This window comes from Canis lupus, chromosome 28 (genome assembly GCF_011100685.1).
Source record: "Canis lupus familiaris isolate Mischka breed German Shepherd chromosome 28, alternate assembly UU_Cfam_GSD_1.0, whole genome shotgun sequence".
NCBI lineage: Eukaryota > Metazoa > Chordata > Mammalia > Carnivora > Canidae > Canis > Canis lupus.
Window position 1 is genome coordinate 7,853,380 of NC_049249.1, and position 25,318 is coordinate 7,878,697.

At 41.9% G+C, this 25,318-nt stretch overlaps 1 protein-coding gene across 3 annotated transcripts in view; it reads right to left on the reverse strand.

The window, feature by feature from the left end:
- Positions 1-25,318, reverse strand: part of MYOF (myoferlin) — a 142,265-nt gene that overhangs the window by 71,334 nt on the left and 45,613 nt on the right. For all 3 annotated transcript variants that reach the window (XR_005380428.1, XM_038578205.1, XM_038578204.1), the window contains exons 6-18: positions 20,113-20,279; positions 19,347-19,475; positions 16,931-16,993; positions 16,795-16,845; positions 15,257-15,287; positions 14,259-14,374; positions 13,482-13,608; positions 11,972-12,075; positions 9,802-9,870; positions 9,660-9,703; positions 6,290-6,372; positions 4,169-4,207; positions 456-580 (exon numbers count right to left, since the gene is read on the reverse strand). Coding sequence is in view for 2 of the 3 variants with exons in the window: in XM_038578205.1 (XP_038434133.1) it covers positions 456-580; positions 4,169-4,207; positions 6,290-6,372; positions 9,660-9,703; positions 9,802-9,870; positions 11,972-12,075; positions 13,482-13,608; positions 14,259-14,374; positions 15,257-15,287; positions 16,795-16,845; positions 16,931-16,993; positions 19,347-19,475; positions 20,113-20,279 (1,148 nt within the window). In the remaining variant the exon portion in view is untranslated. The remainder of the gene's footprint in view (positions 1-455; positions 581-4,168; positions 4,208-6,289; positions 6,373-9,659; positions 9,704-9,801; positions 9,871-11,971; positions 12,076-13,481; positions 13,609-14,258; positions 14,375-15,256; positions 15,288-16,794; positions 16,846-16,930; positions 16,994-19,346; positions 19,476-20,112; positions 20,280-25,318) is intronic.

Here is a 25,318-nt window from a genome sequence, read left to right on the forward strand (position 1 = left end):
ATGTGGATTGGATCGGTGATAGTGAACAGTTTCTTCAGGCATGTTACCTCCAATCATTTGGTACATTCCTAGAACACAGTATTGAGCAGAATTCTGAGGCAGCACATTGCTTGTTAGGAAAGAGCCAGCACTAATCGCTGACATTTGCCCTAAGTGCAGGACCAGGGGAATGGCCATGCTATACATTTTTTTTTATGCTATACATTACTAATTGCTGAATTAGATGGCCTCCAGGATCCTTTCCTAACCTTGCATTCAAAGACTTGAGGAGAATGGGACTTCTGTCCTTCAACACTTGATCCATCACATGTTGGGTCTATTTGTGTGTGTGTGTGTGTGTGTGTGTGTGCGCGTGTGCACTAGTTCCTTAGATATGAGACTTAATTATAAGCATTATAAGAAGGAATCACATTAATCAGTGTTTATTAATAACAAACCGTAATTGAGAAACTAACCTTTCCAGTATTTAGCTCATCATAGGGGTCTGGGAATCCTGTGTACTCTCTAGGGCTTCCGTAAAGGTTCAGATAACAAGGCCCAAATGTTGGAACAAAGCCCACCTCTGTTTCTCCTGTATTTGCTGAGAGATAACATCATTATTACATTTTAAGCTTTTAACACTTGATCTATTGAAATAAATATTAGTTAGTAGTTAGCTGAGTGAGCATATTTTCCTCTAATTTGTGAGTTAGTTGTATTAGTGCAAATTATAAGCACTTGTGAGACTTGCTGTATTTACCTTCTCTTATTGCTATAAAATACTAAGTAAAAAACATTTTCTAGATAGCTCAGTTAAACTTATTACAGAAAGATAATGCTATTCAAATGAAAGAATAAGAAGACTTACAAGATGATCTTCACATTTTTGCAAGTTTATTTTTTTTAAGATTTTATTTATTTACTCATGAGAGACAGAGAGAGAGAGACAGAGAGAGGCAGAGACACAAACACAGGGAGAAGCAGGCTCCATACAGGGAGCCAGACGTGGGACTCGATCCCGGAACTCCAGGATCACACCCTGGGCTGAAGGTGGCACTAAACCGCTGAGCCACCTGGGCTGCCCTTTTTGCAAGTTTATAACTAGCATTGTATTAAATGTGTCATTGGTAATTGTTATTAAAAATTATACTGATTGGGGAAGTCACTAAATGATACTAAATGATGTATATCAGATTAACTGTATTTGTTCACCCAAAATGCCACTTGGTCTAAAGTAGTTCCCATTCATAACATTCTCTCTCTGATGAGCATCTAATAGTGCTCCATATTTCTGCTACCTTGTCTTAGCAAGACTATTCCTAGTGCAATGAGGGGAACTGAGGGCAATGTAACAAAATAGGGGGTCAAAGGGAGATTGTAGGTGAAGATGGGGAAATGTAAGGGCTACCTCCAACCACCTGAATGCTCCTATAGGGAAAAAGGATGAATTTGTTTCCAAAAGTAAAGATTACTTATGGGTGCTACAAAGAGGCATTCTTTGTTTCACTCAATATAAGGAAGATCTTTTTGTGAATTAGAGGTGTCAAACAATGGGATATGTTGCCCTGGGGACAGAGGAAATGTTGAGGCCAAGACTTTCAGGATTATTATCAAGACAATTCCCCTATGGATGAGAAATTAACCACATCACCTCTATGGCCCTTTCCAACTCTATGCTTAAATGAAATGAAGAAAGATAAATGTGGAGTGACAAATGAGCAGAATATCCATTAATGAACAGTTGACCAAACTGTATATAAGTACATTTTGCCTTTTTTTTTTTTTTTTTTAATTTGAGGCTCTTCTACATGTGTAAATGGGCTGGGACACTTTTGAGATGAGGTAGGAACCATGCTCCCTGGCAGAAATTAGTTGAAGTGCAATCTCAGTGAAGAAAGCAAGAGAAAATAAAGATTTAAATAATGATATAGGAAAGTAATAACTGACGGCCTAAGTGAGATATGGTAACACCGTAGGCGACCATATTTCACACTGTTTGGAAATTTCTTGTGAAATGCAAATAAGAACCAAGAATTTTTCCAACAGAGATTTCTCTGGATTGTGCTACCATGTTATCAAATGATCAGGTTGAAATAAATGACCGTTATATCTGGACATATGAATTGTTTTGGTTTTATCTGTTCTGCCATATGGAATATGTCAGTTGACTAATTTATTATTATTTATTTATTTTTTTTTTTTAAGATTTTATTTATTTATTCATGATAGTCACAGAGAGAGAGAGAGAGGGGCAGAGACACAGACAGAGAGAGAAGCAGGCTCCATGCACCGGGAGCCCGATGTGGGATTCGATCCCGGGTCTCCAGGATCGCGCCCTGGGCCAAAGGCAGGCGCCAAACCGCTGCGCCACCCAGGGATCCCGACTAATTTATTATTAATAAGCAGCATTAAGATTTTTCCTTGTGCTATAATATATGTTGTAAGGAACTAGAGCAGAGATCCATAGTAAGAAAAAGAAGGTACTTCCAGAAGTTGAATCACAGAATGTTCAAGAAAGAAGGGACATTAAAACTCTTGCACCATAGTCATGCCACATTATGGATGGGCAAATTGAAGCCCACAGAAGTGACATGACTTGTCAAAGTTCCTTCAAGATGACAGATTAGGCCCAGATCTTGAGTTTCATAGTTTATAGTTTCATAGTTCAGACAAGGGCACCTTCCAGTACATGACCCATCCCTCTCATCTAGTCCCACCTCATCCCCAGCCTGTACGCATGGGCGACTTATTAAGTTGTTTGTCATGAGTACTTGCTTTTCATTAAACATTTCCAGGGATGGAGACACACATTGTCAATTATGATCTACTGTATGTTATTGTGATATCAATAGCTTAATTCTTTTTGTCCAAGCAAATCTCTTTTCAAGTATTTTAAACACTTAGGCCTGTTGGTTATTCAGTAACATGGAGAGCCTTCCTTCTATGTGTCTGAGTCTTCCTTCTATGCTTCTCAGCACTGTCTCCCGGGAAAGCCAATAGTCTCACAAGCTAAGTCTCTTCCTTCCCCCAAATTTTCCTAACCCATTTTATGCACAATTGTTACATCAAACTTCCAATGAACAAAAATTCATTAGCTGGGTCATCAACCTTTTCCTCGGACCTGCTTTTCAAGCGGTATTTTCCAAACTTCATTCACCTCTCCAAAGCTCCTTTGCATCTTGGATTTCTATAAGGTATTATTTTATATTTTAATTTTTGAACTTTAAATAGCTGCTAATTTCTGACAACATTATAAATTCCTTTGGTAGGTGGGGAAGGATTCAAACATATTTTGATTCCCTAAACACCAAAGGCTAGTTCTAACATAGGGAGCTACCACATAAATATTATTATGAAAGAATGAAGTGTTACCAAATCTTCTAAGTTCATTATAAACCTAAGGACTACTTAATATTCATATAAAATCTGATGATAAGATAATAATAAGATCTATTTTTAAAAATGAATATGAATGGGGCATTGTGTCAGTAACACAAAGGCAGACAATAATGCTTTATATTTGCAAAGCTTTCTCACTTGCAATATCTCTTTCCCCTCACCACACAGCCCTGGGTAAATTAGCATGGCAGGGGTTTTCATGTTTACTTGAAAGAAGACAAACTTTTGTAAACTTCAGAGTCCTCATCTATTTGAGGAACCATAATAATAGAATTGTGATGGTCAAATGTGAGACCACTGAGCAAGCTTGCAAAGGATGGCCAGTGCTGTACAAATCAAAAGACATGTTATGATCCCCCCATTTGGAAGATGAAAACCTTCAAGGTACAATCGTTCAGTGTCTTCCAACCTAGAGATCCATGTTCAAAGTAAGGAGCAGTTACTGCATATATTTTGAATAATTGATTTGGTGCCCCAAAACTCTACCTACTGAACATAAACAATAATAGCAGACAAGGTTATCTCTCACAATTCTTACAGTGACACCAAATAGGTTGGTATGCATCTAGGTGAGATGGTAGCAAAGCCTTTTAGCACACTTGCTTTAAGCTTAGCCATGCAGGACAACCATATAGCACAAGTACAAAAATTAATACGCTAGCAAAACTATTTTGAGACAGCAAAATGTCAAAAAAAAAAAAAGGTTCTAAATGCAGTCAATTGAGACATTCTTAGTAAGACAGGAGTAAATAGGAAAATCTAGAAGATAGGAAAATTACAAAGCATAAACCTGTATATGACGCAGCCCCAGATCCCGAAGATGAGAGATCTATATAGTAAAAATATGACTGGTTAAACAAGAGAAACATGGGCATTATAACAGAGACAGTGAAAAAGTTATCAAATCCAATATGGTAAGTGGTTTAGCAACACTAGAAAAACCCCAAATTCAGACCCAAATGACATGACCCTTTTGTTATTTACACAAATCTCATCAGTTAAATGCAAAACAGCTCAAACCTTTGGGATAACTGGCAAAACCACCACCCATTAAATAACTCAAATCTCTCCAGCTCTAAGGCAGCAAGGCACCTGAGAAGAGGGAGCTTCTCACCACCAAAAGAGGCCTGGTGAAGTTACCAACATTCATGTTTTTCATAAAATCTGCACTTGTTTTAGGTCTGACTTAATTGGGACCAAGGCCAGAAAATCCAAGTTAATTTAGTCTGAGGCTTTGCACATAAGGGCTTGTAGTTTATGGTACATTATTTGTTTCCTTTTTTTGGTGGTGATGGGGGGATGTCTGCTGCATTTTGTTATTTTGAGACTCTTATCAGACTGATTACAGGGCCTTCAGGGAGAGAAGGCCTCAGAGACAAGGTTGAAACCTGCATATAACAATTTCTGGTTTTAGTGCTCTGGATGTTACTGCTGTATCACTAAGAAAATTGCTTATACCAATATGTCTTGAATAATTACCTCCAAGTAATTATCGAATGACTTCTTGCCAATGATAGATGAATTTAACTCATTTTGGCCCTCCCCACCCACATGGTTTTGGTATGATTTTTTAATTACTCTATTTTTTACCATTATGATTTAATCTAGCCTTTCTGTCTTGATTCCTCACTTGATAAGAAGAGGCTACCAGCAGGCCTACTCTCTCTTCTCTTCCATTCCTTCCTCCACTTCTAACCTCTATGTTTTGTACTTTTACATTGCGATGGGCAATAGCATTTATATTCTGTTCAGAGCTTTGGCTCTAGGGTAAAAGAAAAAAATTTTAAAAATCCATTACAAGTGCTAACAGTATAGCAGCCATATAAATACTGTCTCTGCAGAGGAAAGGAAAAAGTTGTGACTACATTTCTTTTGCTACAGATCCAGTCATATGTTCCCCTTTGCCACTTAGCAGAGGATGTGCAGATGGGATCTTTTTTAGTTTTTAACATTTGTTTAGAATAATGGCCACATGGGACTTTATATCTGAATTATGCCTTTCTGTTCAGTATTTTGTTTTTCTTGGAATTTCTAGTTGCCTTTTTTTTCTTCTTAAGAGAAGAAATTTCTATTTTTTTCATTATATCCCTAAAATCTTTCAGATTCTTATTCATGCTATATTGCTTGAATTAATATATTTTTTAAAAACCTATAAAGTTCCCTCTTAAAATGAGGATGAGATGAACCTTGAGTTTCTCAAGACAATATTTGGTCTCAAATTTTCTCATATAACTTATTCAATATGTTTAATATATTGGCAATTAAAAGAATTTTTGTTATATTTGTTTTGGTAACAAAAAATCAGCTGCTGATATCATAGATATGTTAATTTACATTTTTTCCTCTTATAATCTTCAATTTTCTTCTTCATTTCTTATTATAATTTCTGGAATATGCACAGAATCCTAATGCCAAGTATAAGCAAGCAGTAGTTCTCAGTATGGAGAACAACGAAAAGTGTATTTGTTATCGATGCTTGTTAACATGAAAACAAAATGCACATTATCTTCAGGAGTGGAGTTTATATGGCTCATTGCTACTTGACATCCTTGTTCCTGCTAAAGAAGTCAGTGGAGAAGGAAGTATTATTTTATATTTGAGTGGACTGTTGTCAATGCCAATCTAAAAAAAATAGGGTGCTAGCCCTCTGTACTGACACTCAAAAATTTATAAAATAGCTACTGGGAAGAATTTTTGGATGGGAGCAAGAATATAAAGTCTTCAAACTGTTAGTTGCCTCAATTATTAACTACTAATTAACTGTTCTGGTCATCACCAAAACATCATCAAAATAGTTCACTAGGCTCATCACATTTGGCTTTTAAGAAACCAAGTCCAGGTGGCTACTCCAGTTTATTCTGCTTCAAAAATTCTGCACTCTGTCTTGTTTCAGCTCTGCTGAGTGACTTACCTTCCACTTCCCCACCAGAGGCAGCAATTTTAGAGAGGTGTAGATATGTTGTTCCAACAACATCATTTTTAGTAAGACGGTCCCTGTGTAAAAGAACAGGTTAAGGCTTCTACCTATAAATAAATAGCTTCCCTTCAACAATAATAAGGTTGAGTTGGAAAAGTCCCTAGACCTCAGAAATCATCCTTGCCAGTGGGACTCAAGGTTTTTACTGTACTTTAAAAATCACCTGGAAACCCCACCTCTCCTCTCCTGTTCATACTTTTTATTTAATAAAGGCAGGAGTGGAGAACAAGAATCTGCATTTACACAATCTGCATTATCCCAACTGATTTGGACAGATGATCCTCCAACCACCCATTGAGAAACATTAATCAGACAATTCATTTCAACTATGGAAACTATGGTTTGTACACAGAGGCCAAGGAATTTGCTTATAGCCACTCAATACCATTGCCAAAAAATGAATAAGCCAATTATAGGGACATTATATAATGAGTGAAATATAATCACATTACATAGGATAAGTGCACTATCTGATTTTATCATGTTCACACTAATTACTCTGATTTAATGACTACAATGGGCTATATATATATATTTTTTTCTCCTCTAGAGTGAGAAAAATTCCTTTCCAATTCAATTCAAATATTAATTGAGCACCTACTGTATAACAGATGCAGGGCAGCAGAGGGCATTGCTTACCTAGAACCTAAATCTTATCTGCATGGTAGGAACAAGTATTCCCACTAAAACTCAACGAATTTTTCCATGGATATCACAGAGAGTTTGCAAGCCTAACTCATGAAGTGATCTCTGGCTGGACAAACAGTAGGTGTAAAAAACAAGGTTCCTATTTTTTTTTAAAGATTTTATTTGTTTGAGAGAGAGCGAGAGAGAGAGAACACGAGTTGAGGGGAAAGGCAGAGGGAGAGGGAGAAGTAGGCCCCATGCTGAGCAGGGAGTCTGACTCGGGGCTCGATTCCAGGACCCCAGGATCATGACCTGAGCCAAAGGCAGATGCTTAACTGACTGAGCCATCCAGGTACCCCATAAGATTTCTATTAATAGCATCCATCTCTCTGCTTAATGCATCCTCTTCTTTATTCAAAATAGTGGTATATCCGCTCTGAATCTAAGACCCCACGGGAAAGAAGAAAGGTTAAGTATTTGGGAGAAAGATTATGCTACTGTGTAATACTATTATACTGTATTATAGTAATATCACATGTTACATATAATATTATACATTGTATAGTACAATAGTATTAGGCTATAGAAAGACTAATGAAACAGTTTGCATGAGAAAAAAATATTTAAGGATATTAAGCACATGCACAAGTCTTAAACCTTCTCTGTTCATCCAAAAGGATCTAGACTACATTTAAAGAATTCTTAGCTTCTCAGTTATGCAAATACCCACAGGATATGTAACCTAAGATTTGGACCCAAGGATTCCTTAAATAGGGCCTCCCTGTGCATCCTAGTCTACACTATTCTTTGGAGAGGGCACACTAGGTCAGAAAGGAACCACATTTGTAGTGGCCACAGGCAACTCTAGGAAGGCTCAATCCACAATCAAAGCTGGTAAGCCAGAGTAGTAACCTGTGATATATAGGCCCATATCCACATTCCTGGGGTCTCTTGAGGCCCACAGAACACTTTCACAATGTTGTCTGAGGGTCTCAAGTACTTCAATCAAGCTTACACTCACTGGAAGGGGTTTTTTTGTCCTCTCGACTCCTCCATGACCCTCAATAAATGGTGATGTCATCATCGAACAAAATGAGACTTACTATCCTCCTCCCAAAGTGCCCTGTTGTCATAGTACCAAGAGGGTGCTAACACAAAAGCCAAATACATTCTGCCAAAGGAAAAATCCTGGAGTCAGCTAGACAGGATGGGGGCCCAACTCAGTCTCTAACCATCAGAGTGACAGTGAGCCATGCATCTGGCCTCTCTGAGCCTTAGTGTCTTCATCTGTAAAAGGAACTAATAATCGTCTCTAACCCATGGCATTACTCTAAAGACTAGTGGGATATTGTAGTTAAGGCACAAGGCACAGCACTTCTTCATACTCAAAAAAAAAAAAAAAAAAAATGGTAGCTAACTCCAGAATAAACACTAATGATGAGGATGAGGACAGTATTTGCCATTTTCACTCTCAAGGAGTTAAGGACTGCTAACTGAATGCTTCATCCAATTAGAACATTACATTAAGAATGGCCTTATGGGGATCCCTGGGTGGCGTAGCGGTTTGGCGCCTGCCTTTGGCCCAGGGCACGATCCTGGGGACCCGGGATCGAATCCCACGTCGGGCTCCCGGTGCATGGAGGCTGCTTCTCCCTCTGCCTGTGTCTCTGCCTCTCTCTCTCTCTCTCCCTCTGTGAGACTATCATAAATAAAAATTAAAAAAAAAAAAAAAAGAATGGCCTTATGATGGCCATCCTCGCTAGGAGGATGGTCTAGTCAAAATTTCATCAGAACTTTTCAATGAATTTTCTTCTCATTCAATCAGATAGGTAGCTTTGTCCATTTTCCTTTCTAACCATAAGAAAATAGCTGTTGGAACATTTTGGTGATTCTTCTCAAGAAATGGTTTGTTTACTCCATTTCAGAAGTCTATTTTGGATAGCCTAAATGCTATTTAAATCCTTGATTTCAAAAAATAAAAAATAAATAAATAAAATAAATCCTTGATTTCAGGACACCTGGGTGGCTCAGCGGTTGAGAGTCTGCCTTCAGGGATGCCTGGGTGGCTCAGCAGTTGAGCATCTGCCTTTGGCTCAGGTTGTGACCTGGGGTCCTGGGATCGAGTCCCATGTCGGGCTCCCTGCATGGAGCCTGCTTCTCCCTCCGCCTGTGTCTCTGCCTCTCTCTCTCTCTCTGTGTGTCTCTCATGAATAAATAAATAAAATCTTAAAAAAAAAAAAAAAAAGCGTCTGCCTTCAGCTCAGGGCTTGATCCTGGGATCCGGGATCAAGTCCCACATCGGGCTTCCTGTGAGGAGCTTGCTTCTCCCTCTGCCTGTGTCTCTGCCTCTCTCTCTGTGTGTCTCTCATGAATAAATAATCTTTTTAAAAAATCCTTGATTTCTTATCTTGCGGGATTTTTCAGATTATTTTTCCCTTCCCTTGTTTACAAGCAATTGAACCAAGATACATGAAGGTTTTCTGCAACAATACCATTATTAATTTTTTTAAAAGAAAACACCCAATTCCAGGAGCAATTTATCACCTCCCCCTGTGACTATGCCAAAGAAGAAAAAAGGAGCAAACTGAAAAGTAAGAGACCATCTAGAGTAGTGTTCCCCAAAATCCAAACACTCAATTCTTTAAGTTTGAATTAATAAGTTTATTTTTTAACTTACCAGTCATATATTGTTAGTTTTATTTTTTCACACATTGAAGGAAACTGTTAAAAGGAAACAGAAAAAAATAGTTATTTCTCAACTTATTCAGTAACTATTAAATTAAGTAGTCTTACTTTTTATTGAAGAAAAAAAGTCAAACCTTTATCTGAAGATTAACGACTTGGTTCCACTCAGGATTTGCATTTTTCTCAATTATATTTGTGCAAACCTGTAAAATCATCAAAACACAACTATAGGTATTCAAGATTCTAATTTCCATAAATTCACAACATATGCATCCTAGATTATGACTTTAATAGTTTACTTACTAGATATATACTTAGTAGCCTGGTTCAAGTTTATTTCTCTATTTGGTAAATGTAACATGGGTTTAATATTAATCTTTGCTCCTTCCATGCACTAAAAGTTAGTTTTCAACTGCCAGATTGCTAACATTGGATTAGTGTAATGATGCCGGTGTTAATATTTATTGAGCACTTGTTACATACTGTCTAGTAAGCACTTCTTCATTAATGTGTGCACACAGATGGTTAGATCCTGCCCACTAGCCCCTCTCCCTGCTCCCCAAACCAGCTCCTGTCAAAACAGGAAAAATCAAATCAGCCATATCTCTCTCCCCCTCACGTGCCTCACCTAATCTGCGAGTAAGTCCTGACACCCCTGTTTCATGCAGAGACTGATCTCCCCCTGGACACCTCTTGTTGGCTCCTGTCTGATGCATGGTCCTCTCCTGCCTCCTTACTTTCATGATAACCCCTGCGTAGCAGTCTCAGTGAGCTCTCCGAGCACGCTTAGAATGAAGTCCAGACCCTACTCTGGCTGATAAAACCCTGCCTACCTATCTTCCCCCACCCCAAATCTCTCTGACTTCATCTTGTAGCTCCCCCTGGCTTGTGGCACTACAGCCTCAAGGGGATTCTTTCACTGCAGATGTGTCTTCTCCTTGGGCTCTTCTCTTTGCCTGGAAGCCCCCGTCCCCAGACCTTACACCATCCAGGCCTCTGCTCAAATGTTACTTCCTCAAAGGTGTCCCATCTGATAACCTAACGAAAACCCATCTCTCCAACCCCCTGTACAAATCACTTCTTGTACCCCACTCTGTTTTCTTCATAGTAATGGGCACTACCTAAGATCATTAAACTACTTGTTAACTTATTTATTGTTATGCCTTCTACTACAAAGGAAGCTCCATGAAAGCCATGACTGTCTTGCAAACTTCTCTATCCTCAGCATATGGGACAGTATTGATATTTAGTAGGCTCACAAAATTACTTCTCTAATTAATTAACCATTATCAACAATCCTATGAGATTATTATTATCTTATTTTATAGTTAAGAAAATTGACACTGAGAGGTTACGGAAATTGCCTTACCCACCTCTGGAGTGGGTTAAAGTCTGAATTTATTTATTTTATTTTATTTTTTTAAGATTTATTTATTTATTCATGAGAGACACAGGCAGAGGGAGAAACAGGCTCTTTGCAGGGAACCTGATGTGGGACTTGATCCTGGATCCTGGGATCATGACCTGAGCCACAGGCAGGCACTCAACCGCTGAGCCACCCAGGCGTCCCTAAAGTCTGAATGTAAATTTCACTCTAGGGCTTTTCACCGCCTCCCCCACCACTGATTCTCCTAGGAAGTAACACCTGGTCCATAAGTGTATGGTTTCCCAAATCTCGCTTTCATAAGTAACTGGTTCAACTACATAAAAGATGCTAGTTCTTTGTGCCTACAGCTGTCCATGGTGCATTGTTATTCTATTACAGAATCCCAGTCTTCCATCTTTGACCATCTTTGTGGGTAAAAGTGGTGGTTACAGATGTGTCTACACCAAGAGTCCCCTGGCTCTTCCCAGCAGAATGAGATGGAGCTCCCCTGACTGCTCTCCAGTTTCAGCAGCTCACTGGGGTCTGGAAAGTGAGAAACATGATAGGAGTGGGCAGCTGGACATTAGGGGAGCCATATTCTACATTTACCAAGAATCATTGGTGCCAGTGAGGGAGCTTGCCTTAGATTAAGAAAATGCTTGGACTTGAGAAGTAATCCAAATAATTCAGTGATAGTTTTCATGTTCTATTCTTTCTGAAGATTGAATTTTTCTAACTTGAATCTGCATACTTTCTGCTCCAAAATAAACTTGTGGAGAAGTCTGCATGTTCTGACTCAGATAATCTCCATTCCTGCAGACTTCCCAGACCATCAGGGGGCTACTTTAACAAAGAGTAAACAGAAATTCACTCCAAGGAAAGCATGATGCTTTAAATATTTATTTCTAGAGGTGTCTGCATTTAGATCACATACAAACCTTTTTTCCAGCAAAGGAAACTTCTACAAAAGGATCCACTAGGTTTTTTTTATCTGCATTGCCTCCAAATATTTCCTTTACTGTCTGTGAGAAGGCATCATCCACTGGAAAGCAATACATCACACAGCAGAAATTAAATTTGAGTTTCTTAAAAGGATAGAAATCACTCAGCAAAATTAAAATTTTTCTCCTATCCATGAAGACAGTTTCAACAAGAATTGTTCTCAAAAGTGGCATGCGCTAATAGCATTATAACTGCAGAAATCTTGTCTTAGCTGAGAAAGAAATGTGTTCTCCCCAAAAAGTCAAAAACGAAACAAAACACCAAAAAAAAGTCAAAAATAAAATGAAACAAAACAAAAACATCTTGAAAAATATGCCAATAAATTATTATATTGAAAATCAGTCATTTGTTGAGGGAAAAAGTAGAATAAAGTCCATCTAGATAGGATAAGAGGCCATTCAAAAACTCAACCTGGCTTCAACTTGGAAAAGGTGCTTTAGGTCAAAATGACATAAGCCTAGTTCAATTTTTTTCAGAGAAATTCAAGGAGCTTTGGCATAATCACAAATAACATAACCATAAATAACACATTTAAGCAACTATAAACAGCATCTCTCTCTCTCTCTCTCTCTCTCTCTCTCTCTCTCTCTCTCTCTCTCTGTTTTAACAAACTCAGAAGCAAATGAGGATCGATTACACTGGTTTGCCAAGTAATTGGCAAGTTGAATTCACATTCAGAAGTTGAATGTGAGGTTTAACTTATTTACTTCATTTAGGATATTTCTAAGGAGAGATGAGAGAAGCACTATAGGGTGTTACACAAGTGAGGGCGGGTTCCCAGAGAAAGTAGCAAATCCTGAAGAGACCCATGGCCTATATACAAACTACTGCCACCTGGAGACTTGGAGAGGGGTCCCATGTCCCAGGACCCAGCAGAAAGCAGACAGGCTAGGCAGGGCAAAAGGATGCTGGGTCCTTGGCAAGTACACAGGAGTTCTGGACTAGTCTCTATGAGTAAAATCACAGTAAGTGATTCTCTTAAATGCACCCACCTCTTATTATACGTACCCCATAACATCATATTGACAAATTACTAGTTATTGGCACGTAGCAACCCTTTGCTCAGCCATTTTTAATAATTCAATAACAAACACACTTATTTGTTTCAAAAATTTCATATTTTCCTTCGGATGAAAGGAGCTGGAAGTGCTGCCTGCTGGCCTCTCTTCAGTATCCTCTAGAGTAAGGAGCAGCTGTAGAATACTGAGAAGAGGAGAGATGAGCGGGATGGGCCAAACGCTTAAGGAAAATGGATCAGTGACCAACTGGCTGCCCCATCAATCTGCTCAGGTAGCTTTCATGGGACCAGAAATGGGGTCAGAATGAATGAAAAGAAGTCCATGAAGAAAAACATGACAGCACCAATCACTATTCAGAGTATGGTGTTAACGCACGTGACCATGCAAATAAATGGTCTTCCTAGGGTAGGATTAAGTCCATACGTACTCTGGGGGATGTCCTCTGCTCGGTAGATTTTAAGCAAGAAGGTCACCCACCGGAGGGCGATGCCAGCAGGGAGTAACAAATTACTCTCCACGTCATCACTGTCATTATCACGATCTCGCTTCTCAGCCTATTGGGGAGACATGATTACAAATGAGACAAGTAGAAAAACAGTGCTTGTAAGAAGCCAGACTGATGCTTGTAAGATGAAACCGACTGGGACTATTTCCATTAGGATTTCCTGTGTTTCAGGCTTAAGAGTTCAGCCACAAATTCGATCTCAAAATTGGTCTGCAAAGTCAAAGCTCATATGTTTCTTCAATTGCAACAACACAAGAAAATAATGTGACCTTTTGTAATTTTATGAGCACTAAATAGGAGAGAAGGAGAGAAACAGTTCCTGAAGTTTTTCCTGTTTCTCTTCAGCACTTCCTTCGTCCAGCCCCCTAGAAGGACAACTGTCCCTTTAGGTAGCAATGCCTGATTCTGCATGGGAGCCACACTCTGTAGGCTAAATGATGCAAGAGAGCCTTGGAAACACACATATTTTTACTGAATGAAAAACCCATACATGGACACCAGGAAGGAGTCCAAGTGAGCTAGAAGAATAGTTCTATATGAAGGAAAGAATAGTTTCCAAAATATAGGAAGAGTTGAAAGGTTGGAGTTACTGATTGGAAGCTGTGCTGCTTTTCACAACTACTGACACACCCACTTGCTTAATTCTTGGTCCCCATTTTTGGTGAAAAAATGTAAAGAGTAGAGAACATAGGGGCTTACAGGAGGCTCATCTCCAGTTCCCAGGATGAACATGCTGACTTTCATGTAACCTTTAGCACCTGAGCTGGCATCTTCAGGGTCATTGAGAAGAAGCCATTTTCTCATGACAGCGTGACCTAAAATAAAGAAGGATTAAAAAGACAGGGACCCTCTAAAGATAAGCTGACACCTTTGTGATTTCATCTGCTGTAAGATAAACAATCATTTCCTCTGAAGTATCATAATGACACCAAGTTTGCCAGAGGAGTCTCTATATTAATGTCCTCCATGATGGGCAGCCCAGGTGGCTCAGTGGTTTAGCGCCACCTTCAGTCTAGGGTGTGATCCTGGAGACCTGGGATGGAGTCCCATGGCGGGCTCCCTGCAGAGAGCCTGCTTCTCCCTCTGCCTCTCTCTCTCTCTCTCTCTCTCTGTCTCTCATGAATAAATAAATAAAATTAAAAAAAAATGTCCTCTGTGCTTTGGACTGACCAGCCCCCAGCCCCAATCCTGCCCTGGTATCACTCAAACAAGGATCTCTAAGGTCTATTAATTAGTTCTCTAATTCGATTTTGGTAAGATCAAAATACCATCACAAAACAGAGAACTTACATACTTGTGAATGTTAGGATAATTGCCATCAGATTGAAAAAGATATCCCTATTAAGCTATTCCTTAATTCATTCATTCCCACTAAGTATCCTTCTCCCTCTTCAATTAAGAAAAAGACATTTTTGGGCAGCCTGGGTGGCTCAACGGTTTAGCGCCGCCTTCAGCCCAGGGTGTGATCCTGGAGACCTGGGATCGAGTCCCACGTCGGGCTCCCTGCATGGAGCCTGCTTCTCCCTCTGCCTGTGTCTCTGCCTCTCTCTCTCTCTGTCCGTCTCTCATGAATAAATAAATAAAGTCTTAAAAAAAAAAAAAAGAAAAGAGATACTTTTTAAACTCCTTTGCTGATCCCTCAGATTTTCTTGATTCCCAGAATCTTCAAGTTCATAGAGAGAAAGAATATTACTTACCCGGTTCATCATAAATGAATCCAACATCAATCTGGGAAAAGATAATTTAAAATAGCTCAAATCGACTTTAAAATCAGTTTAGTTACTTCAAAGAAACCATTATTATTATATTTAAATATAAGGCTCTTGACAACTTCAATTTCTATACCCACCATTTGCTTCGACGTGGATAGAACTGGAGGGTATTATGCTGAGTTAAGTAAGTTAATCGGAGAAGGACAAACATTATATGGTCTTACTCATTTGGTGAATATAAAAAATAGTGAAAGGGAATAAAGGGGAAAGGAGAGAAAATGAGTGGGAAATATCAGAGAGGGTGACAGAATATGAGAGACCCCTAACTCTGGGAAACGAACACGGGGTGTGAAAGGGGAGGTGGGTGGGTGGTTGGGGTGACTGGGTGACAGGCACTGAGGGGGGCACTTGACAGGATGAGCACTGGGTATTATGCTATATGTTGGCAAATCGAACTCCAATAAAAAAATATAGAAAAAAAAAAGAAGTCAATTTCTTCGAGAACAACACTTCCATCTTACCCTCTTTGTATCCCAATGCCTTGTCTGATGTGTGGAACACAGAAGACCCTCAACCAATCATTTTGAATGAAAGAACTAACTAGTCTTGGAGCTGGACGGGACCATGAAAGTAGGATGACCAGTGTTTCCCGGTTTGCTTGGAACTTTTCCCCAAGCACAGAAAGTCTCACATTCTGTAAAATCCTTCAGTCCCAGACAGACTTGGACTTTGGGCACCCTATGTGAAGTCACCTGGTCCAATTTCCTGTCCAATATTCCTCTTTCTTCTCCTCCAGCTAATGCTAATTAATTAATGTTAGCATTAATATAACCATCAATTGGGCACTTCAATGTGCCAAGCACTCTACTAGATGTTTTATATATTCTATCCCACTTAGTATTCACAATGAGTCCATTTTAAAGAGGAAACTAAGGATCAGTTGGTATGTGGCTAGTTGGTAGCCACAGGGTATGAACACATGTATGCCTGACCCAGATCATTCTCTAGGGCCTCTAATGCTTGGAGCTCCTTCTTTTGAGAGGCAGCCCATTCCACATAGAATTGCTGAGAAGCACCACAAAGTATTTGTCTTTGATTCCAAATGAGTTACTTGGAAAAGCACCCTGATACTCTTTCCTGTTTTGGTTTGCTTTTCCGATTCCACATTTACAATAATTGGCTTTGGAGATGGAACCCTGGGGCCACTGGTAAGTGGAGCTAGTTTACGGGCTTCCTGCCACTGTCAAGCACCCCCTCCCTCTGTAGCACTGCATTGGAACTCTAGGAGGGCCCTGATGTGGCATCTTCCAGGCATTTGGTTTAAGGCATAGTAAGTGCTGTACTTTAGAAGTTGACTAGACCCAGGCCGAGAACACTCTGACAAACATGGCCCATAGTGTGAATCTCTTACACGTAACTTTAATATGTCATCAAGGTGGACAGCCTGATACCTGGCCAGGAACCTGATTCCTCACTATGAAAATGCCTGTCTAAGTTGAACGAAACAGACTGTTGTAACCCACCTTAAATTCCCCCATCAGACAATCTGCCCGCAAAGAATGGGAATTATAAACCTGGAAGAAAGAAGAGCCATGAGAAGCTTATTGGCTTTATCTGGCAGTTAGAAAACATGACCTTTCTATTCCAAAGCCCCCTTACCCGAATGCTGATGATCTCATCCATCAGTTCAGAAGGGGTTATGTGGACATTGTAGAAAAATAACTGTCAAAACAGAAGAGAAAAATGTTTGAATGTTAACAGGGGTGGACTCAGGTTTAGTGTGATCTAATGCTAGAACCCTCCTAAAAAATATAAAACATAATCCCAAAAGTAGGTTTGACCATGAGCCTTCGAAAAGGCCTTGAGGTTTAAGCTTCATGAGCTTCTTGGCAAACTCACTTTTGTATGTTGGAAAAAAAGAATATGTAACAATTATAGTGTTTATGTAATGAAATTGAATTGTCCATTGGGGGCCAAAAATACGATAGCTAACTGATATGTAGATCTAAGGTTACTTCATGCTGCAAGTCTCACTAAAATGGATGCTTGGGGTTTGCATGACCTGGAAAATTGAGTTAAATTCCCTACAATTGTCCTAAAAAAAGTTCTTTTTAGTTTTTGTTTTTTTTTTTTTTAATCTAGGATCCACTCAAGGATTACATTTGGTTGTTGTATCTCTTTAGTTTTCTTCTTCTTCTTCTTCTTCTTCTTCTTCTTCTTCTTCTTCTTCTTCTTCTTTTTAATTTTAGAGGGAGAGAGAGAGAGCATGAGCAGGGGGAGAGTACAGGGGAAGGAGAGGAAGAGGGAAAGAATCCCAAGCTGACTGTGCTAAGTGTGGAGTCTGACCTCATATGCAGGGCTCCATCTCACGACCCTGAGCTCATGACCTGAGCTGAAACCGAGAGTTGGACGCTTAACCGACTGAGCCACCCAAGCACTCCAGCTTTAGTTTCCTTTTATACAGCAAACTATTATTGTTATTTATTTATCCTGCCTATTTTTGTTATTTATTTATCTATCAAGATCAGTTGTCTTATAGAATATTCCACAATCCAGACTGGCGTAAATATTTCCTCACTATTAGATTCAAATTGGCTATTTGACAAGAAATGACATGGGTGATATTGGTCCTTCCACTATATCACATCAGGACACACACATCAGTTTGTGCCATTATTGGTGATAACAAGTTTAGTCACTTGGTTAAGAAGATGTAGGTAAACTAGGGATTTTGTAGTAAATTCTTTTATTAATTCCTGAATTGGTCTGCTTAGAGTCTCTGGTATTTGATTCAGAGATCTAATCTCAAAAAAATTCATTATTATGGGAAAATTTTAAGGTGGAGATTCTTGCCAAGCTCCTCAGAATGCAGCTGAGTAAATGTTCATCCTGCATTATAAATGCAAATCACCCAGAAGCTTGTCCTCCCTGCAAGTCCTCCCTGGCGAACCTCTCTCAGGCTCTCCAGAAGTCCACTTCAAGTGCTACCCCCTTCACCACCTCAGCACACACCTGCATCATATGTCTGCTTTGACACTACTTCACTGCGTGTTGTTGTCTCCAATTCCTCCAAGGTGGAAAAGTGACAAGTGAAAAGAAGACGGGCCTTCTGTGAAGGTAGGGCCACCTTGAACAAAGGGGGAGAAACTGGAACCCCAGACAGAAGAAACAGGTTCCTTGTATGCACAGTGGTGGGAAAAAAACAAAAGCCGGAGCCAGCCTGGGATCGGAAAGCTGCAGGGAACCCAGAGGGAGGATGAGAGGAAACCACAGTAGGATAGGCCTGGGCTCAGACAACAGGGCCTGGGACTCAAGCCTGAGGAATCTCAGAAATGCATCTCCTCAGCAGAGCAGGGCTGGGTTCAGAGGACTCCCCAAACATCATGTTTCTCACAGCCCTGCTCTGCAAGTTTTGTGGTACCTAAGATAACTGCCAAGGTATTCAGCATTTCTGAGGAGTGTTATGGAAAATGTCAGCAGGACTGTATTCTCGGTGTGGGAGGGAAAAGAAGACCCTTTTGGTTCCTAATTGCTTTCCTTTTACATATATTATTTTTATAGCCAGATAGGTGTTGACACCTTTAAAAAGTCAACCATTGTCGTCCATGTGAAATATGTGACAATCTGCTTTAGAGCTGTGACTGAAACTTAGCATTGTTTTCTTTCATGAGGGTCCAGCATGAACTGGTCTTAATTATGAAAATGTGGCGATGCTTTTTTTTTTTTTTTTTTGAGTAGCAAAGCGATCACAGAACTTCCTTAACCATCCCTCAGAGACGTCCTGCTGCTTAGAAAGAGCAAAGGCAGATGTAAGTGACTTCCTGTGGTCCCTCATTAGGGGTGCAAGGATCCGACAGGACAGGTGCCAAGCGGGCAGCTCTGAGACCAGGCCATTTGATTTTGAGACCCAGTGGCTCTTAGAATGCTGAATGCTGGAACTTTGCATTGTCTTTGCCAGATGTCTGCACACGAGTCCCCCTCCAATGTGGAACGAGGAAGGGGAAGGTGGAAGGCAGGAAGATGTGTGTAAATAGAACAGACTCACTAAGCAGAAACATGTGCTACGCCCATTTACCTCATCATAAAATGGGTTGTTCCCTCTCTTGATCCTTGTTCTGTGTGTCTGGCCACAGACATGGACCTTGACCACAGGCTTGATGTTGTTGCCACTTAACTGACGGCCCTCAATCACTCGGACGCGGATCTGCAAGCACAGAAGGGGTGTTGTTACTGATCCTTCCCCAGCACCAGGTGAGAGAATCCTCAGGTGCCATGTCAGCCTGTCTGCCTGTGAGGATCACCGACGCCAGGCCCGGGGCAGGTGCGCACAGCCGGGGTAGCCCCCCTGCTCATTCCCAAGGTGGAAGTGGGGCTGGGTTGGAGAAACCTAGAGGAGTAGTGGGGTTGAAACAGTCCAGGGCTGGCCAGGGAAAGGGTGCAGTAGGGGGTGGGAGGGAGGTGCCCGCTGCTCTGACCCCAGCCTCCCACCTGGTCTGCTTGAGCCTGGGATGTACTAAATCACTCCACAGCTGTCTGCCAAGGAAGTGCCCAGAACTAGGAAGATGCACTACTGTGCCTCTATTCTTTCCTACCACCAATGGGAAGGAGGGGTATAGTTTTGTTTCTCTGAAGAGTCTCATCAGGCTTGACTCCATCTACTCCTGCATGCAACAGAGAGATGGACAGCATTTCTTCTTGGGTTTATGCTCTGACGTCCCTTTTTGCTAGGTGGGCAGCTGCCCTTAGCAACAGGTCCTTCCCAGCAACAGTGCAATTGCCAGAAGCTGGACAATATTGTGGTAGCATAAAAACATGGGGCCCGCTTCCAGGGCTGTTCGCACCTGGAAGTCCTGAGGCTTGTTGGACAGCATCCGCCGGTTCTTCTTTGCTTTCGTGAGCCTCCGGGCAAGGTGAGCCTCCGACACGATCCCACCTGACCCCCTGGGCCCAGGGCCCGTGACTGTGCCATCCAACCTGTCTTCATCACCTCCATCTTCCTCTTCTTCTCCTGAAACACCAACAAGAGATCCGGTCAGAGATGGCCCTCATCCTATAAATGTCTGAATGCAGGTTTCCTGAAAACAGAATTCTCAGTGTTCAGGAGTGGTGAAGGAGCTGCTCCACTTGGGATGTGCTGCGACTCAGATACAGTTTCTTTAGGAAAATGTGTTCACGGGTGCATCGGGTGCTCACTCAGGCTGTATTCAAAGTGACCAAGAGAACTCCAGAGATGAAGGGGAGAGCAAGAGGAGAAGAGTCAGTTGGACCCCACCAGAAATCACCTGGTTCTGATCTGGGGACCCAGCCTGAGGTCAAGGGGCCTTTCTGTGGTTAGGAGAGAGAGAGGAGACAATCCCAGGGGACACTGGAGCTTGGCAGAGGAGACTTTGACTCCACCATCCCCAGTGCTAGTCTTTTCTCTAGAGATGAACTCATGAGGGTGCTGCATTGCCTCCTTTCTACTTGAGCCTCCAGGTTCCTAAATGCCCTCTCCACCCTCGTGGCAGATGAGAAACACACCTCCGGTTTCCTTGCCAACAGACCAATGTGGTCTCATGCTTTCCCTTTGCCCACCTTTTCTGTCACTTCCACATGCATCTATCTCCTCATTTATCTTCCTAACTTCCCTTCATATTCAGGGGGGGAAGGTATTTCCTGATTGATAGAGTGAAGCCCCTTCCAATACTTGAGAGCCTACTTCCTTCTGATTCTTTGGAAACACCCCCAAGTGTCCCACCTGTCCCCCAGGGTACCTCCAGTCGACTCTTCCCTATAGGACCTTCCCTCTTCACATAGGCACAGCTCTTTCTCTCCTTAAAAAACAAAACTCAATGCTGTCTACTCCGTCTCTCCTTTCTTTTATTCACAAACTCTTTTAAACTCACTGACCAACTTCAGCTTTTCTTATCTTAATAGACAAAAAGTGACCAAAAAGTGATGACCTCCTGGTAATCTGTACAATATAATTTAAGGAATTTACTTCGTCCAAAAAAATAACAGCATTCTCACTCTCTACCTTTGGATTCTGAAACCCCCTCCTTTACAATGCAAAATCATGTAAGAGATTGAATTTCCATGCAGACACATTTGTCAGTCACTTACATTATAGTATGAATTAGTTCAATCAGACTGCCGTGTAGCACCGCTCTTAAAGCTTGGGCTCTGGAGTTATGTGGCCTGGGTTCAAATTCCAGTTTTAAGTTGTGTGAGTCTGAGTAAGTTTCTTAATTTCTGTTTCAGATTTCTCATATGTAAGAAGGTGGGAATAATAGTATTTGCCACAGGGTTATTGTAAAGATAAAATTAATTTTTATGCAAGCCTTCAACATGGTGCCTGGCACACAGCAACACTCAATATATTAGTCTTTTAAAAAAAAAAAAAACTTTTGTTGAGGAATCAGTTTTGGTGGGAGTGCAGAACACAAGAACACTTCCCAGAGAGCAGTCATGAGGTAGAGGTAGGGGCTGGAGAAGTCAGTGGGCAGCACGGGGGAAGGGGACACAGAATGAGGAAGGTGCAACCACAAGGAGCCCAGACCCATGACCGTGTATTGCTTCAGAGTTCAGCCCAGAATGAATCCTCCCTTCATCACCTCTTTTACACTCAGCCTCTCCAGCTACTTCTATCCGCAGAGATCCAACATGACTTCTTGCTAAGCTTCAGGGCCCTTTTCTGAGTCTTCCCACTCCACTGAACATGGTCTTGGGCACCGGGCAGCCACACACACTTTTCTGAGTCACACAGCTTTCTTCCTGGCCCTCTGACTAAACCATCTCAGGTTCTTCTTGGGCTCCTCTCCATGTCCTGCTCCCCACATGTGACTTCCCACTCTGTTCCTTAGTCCTCTGCCCCTCTGACCTCATGGCCTCTGCATCTACACTTTAGACCCACAGAGTGTGAGGCCAGAGAGGACTCCAAGATCCCTGGTCAGAACATGCGCCTCACCACAGCATCCAGACAAGACAACTGAGGTCTGGAAAGCCGAGGTGACCTGTTAGGTTATTGGGAGCTGAGCTGAAATGAGGACTGGGTCTTTGCTTACCTCACTGGCTCCAGACTGAGTCTAAAACCAGGCTGTGGGGGAAGAAGCTGCTCTCTGCACCTTTGTCAGGATACCAGGAAACCCCAGAGAGGCTGAAGGCAAGAAGGAATACCTTGGCCCTCTGCAAGATAATCTGGGACTCTTCTACTCCATCCTTGATGAGGCTTCAAAAGCAAGGCTTGCCTGCCTGCCACCCACCTTGGGGCTCCCAGGTCTTAGAATGTCCCTCCTCCCATTCTTCACCAGGTGAGTGCCTCAACTTCCAATTTTCTCAAGCCCCTGATGAAATACCCTGGCTCTGAACAGCACCACACGTGACCCTACCCAGGAGCTCAGTGAATGCAGAACCAACAAGGAGACACAGGCCTGCCTTCTTGAGTTTTTCAGCTGGACAGTACAGGGCACTCCTCCGACCCCTGCGCCAGCCTCAGGGAAACATAGGAAGGTCTGGCCCCCCTGCTGCAAACCTGTCCTGAACTGGGCAGTGGCTGGGCTGAATGCCTCAAGGGCTCCTCTGACAACTAAGACAAACTCCCTTTGCTCATCCTGGTTTCCTCCCTGCTGCGAATTGTTCCATTTGGGGTCAGTGGTTATGGAGGGCAGCAAGTAGGAGAAGGAGGGGTAAACCGTACCCTCTGCATGCTGGCCCCTGTATAAATCCTCATTAAACTCTTTTTTTTTTAAGATTTTATTTATTTATTTATTCCTGATAGAGCGGGGGCGGGCAGAGACACAGGCAGAGGGAGAAGCAGGCCCCACGCCAGGAGCCTGACACGGGACTCGATCCCAGGACCCCAGGATCACACCCTGGGTCAAAGGCAGGCGCTAAACCGCTGAGCCACCCAGGGATCCTCCCTCATTAATCTCTTAATGGATGCTTCTGAAGGACCACAGGCAACGAAGAGCCAGTTTCTTCTAGGAAATACCTTCTGCCATTCAGACCTGAGCCTGAGGGATGGGTCAGAGGAAACCAGCCTGAGTCATGGCTACTGTCAGCATCTCTGCACACAGCAGAAGGATATTTGAGCAGGAAATCTCCCCATAATGTTGCAGGAAGCTACACAGCATTAAACAATGCCACCCTAAAAAAAAAAAAAAAAAAAAAAAACAATGCCACCCTAAGTGTTCCACAAAGAATGAGGGGGGCCCTTTAGGCCCTGCCAAGCGCACTCTTCTCTGCAAGCTGTTTCATTACCAGATGTGGGTAGTTGTGTGGGCGTGCCCTACTGCTGAGACCCAGGAATAAATCTGAACCACAGCTCAGGTGATCTACAAGGATGACTAGAGAGGGCAACATTACATGGAACCACTGACTAAATAGAAAGTTGCTGATTGTATTTGCTTCCTTGTATTTGCTGGCTGTCACAAAGAACCCCAAACTAGGTGGCTTAAAGCAACAGAAATTGATTCTCTGACAGTTCCAAACCCTAGAAGGAGAGTGTTGGCAGGGCTATTCTCCCTCAGGACCATCATCTCATCTAATCCTCTTCCATTCCTTGATGGAGAGTCCTTTCGGGATTTTCTTAAGTAGGCCCCACACCCAGCCTAGAACCTAATGTGGGGCTTGAACTCATGACCCTGAGATCAAGACATGAGCTGAAATCAAGGGTCAGATGCTTAACCGACTGAACCACCTAGGCATCCCCTTTCTGGAATATTTTATGCTTTTTTGGGTGGAGAAGATGTTATAACAACCCCGTTTCTCTAGAGTCCTAGAATGTCATTCTCTGCCTGTGATATCTTGTAACATTAATTTTGGAGATAATTCCTTCCTGCTTCTTATTAGCTGGTGGCTCCTGGCAGTGCTGGGCATTCCTTGGCTTGTGGCTGCATCCTTCCAATCCCTGCCTCTGTTGGCACATGGCCTCCTCCCCCTGGGTATCTGGGCACCCCCACCTCTTTTTTGTAAAGGTACCAGTCACTGTAACAGTATGATTTCATCTTAGCTAAGTGCATCTGCAAAGATCCCATTTCTGAATAAGGGCACCTTTTGATATTCTGTGTAGGAATTGGCGGGGGACACTATTCAACTCCCTACAAAGGCCATCTTTTGATTCTTTCCAGTGTGTTCCATCTATTACTCCAGTCTACAGTCTGCAGCCACACAGGCACCCTCATTCTATCAACCACATCATTTTCCCTGCCTCCCCACCCCCTGCCACTGCCTTCACATCTTTTTTCTCTTGACCTGTGCCAGTCCATGCTCTAACACTGCCCTGCTCCTCTTCACCCTCAACTCCTTCCTTCTTCTGGTTTACTGTACTCACCTGGTTCATTCAACCTCCACTCACTCCACCCCTTCACCTAGGGAGCTAAGCTTGGCTATACACTCACCCTCTTGGCCAGTCCCACTTTAATTTCATGATCACACATGTTAAATGGATTCACAGGCCATCCCACCATATTTCCAAGGCATCTATCCTGGATCCTGGTCTGAGAAAGCCACTAATTGGCCAACACAATCAAATCACTTTACTTTTCTGAACTTCCACCTATTGTGCACCTTGAAAGCTTCAGATAACCTCTCCTTCTCATTGCCAGCTAATGAACTTGCATCTTATTTCATTAAGAAAACAGGTAATCAGAAGAGAATATCTTCATCCTCCCAACTCCAAGTCAACCTTCCTACCTGCCTCTGTTGTCTGCCTTCCCTCCTGCTACAATCACTGAACTGTGTTCCCCATGAGGGCAATCCTTCCATACGTGCGCAGACCTCATCTCCTCTCCCCACTCAAGGATTTTACTTCTGCAATTTCTGCCTCTCAGGAGGATCATTCCCAAATATGTAAAATATAGCCCACAATAAAAAAACCGAAAAACGAACAAAACAAACACAAAACAACTTTCTTTGACTCTCCCTATGGTTACTGCTCTATTTTTCTATTCCTCTTAAAATGTCACTTTGGCCATGCCAAGCTCTTCACAATTCCTTTATATGAATGCTATCCTGCCTCTCCAGCAATTACCATGCCCTTCAGTCAACCCTACCAAGCTTCTGACTGCT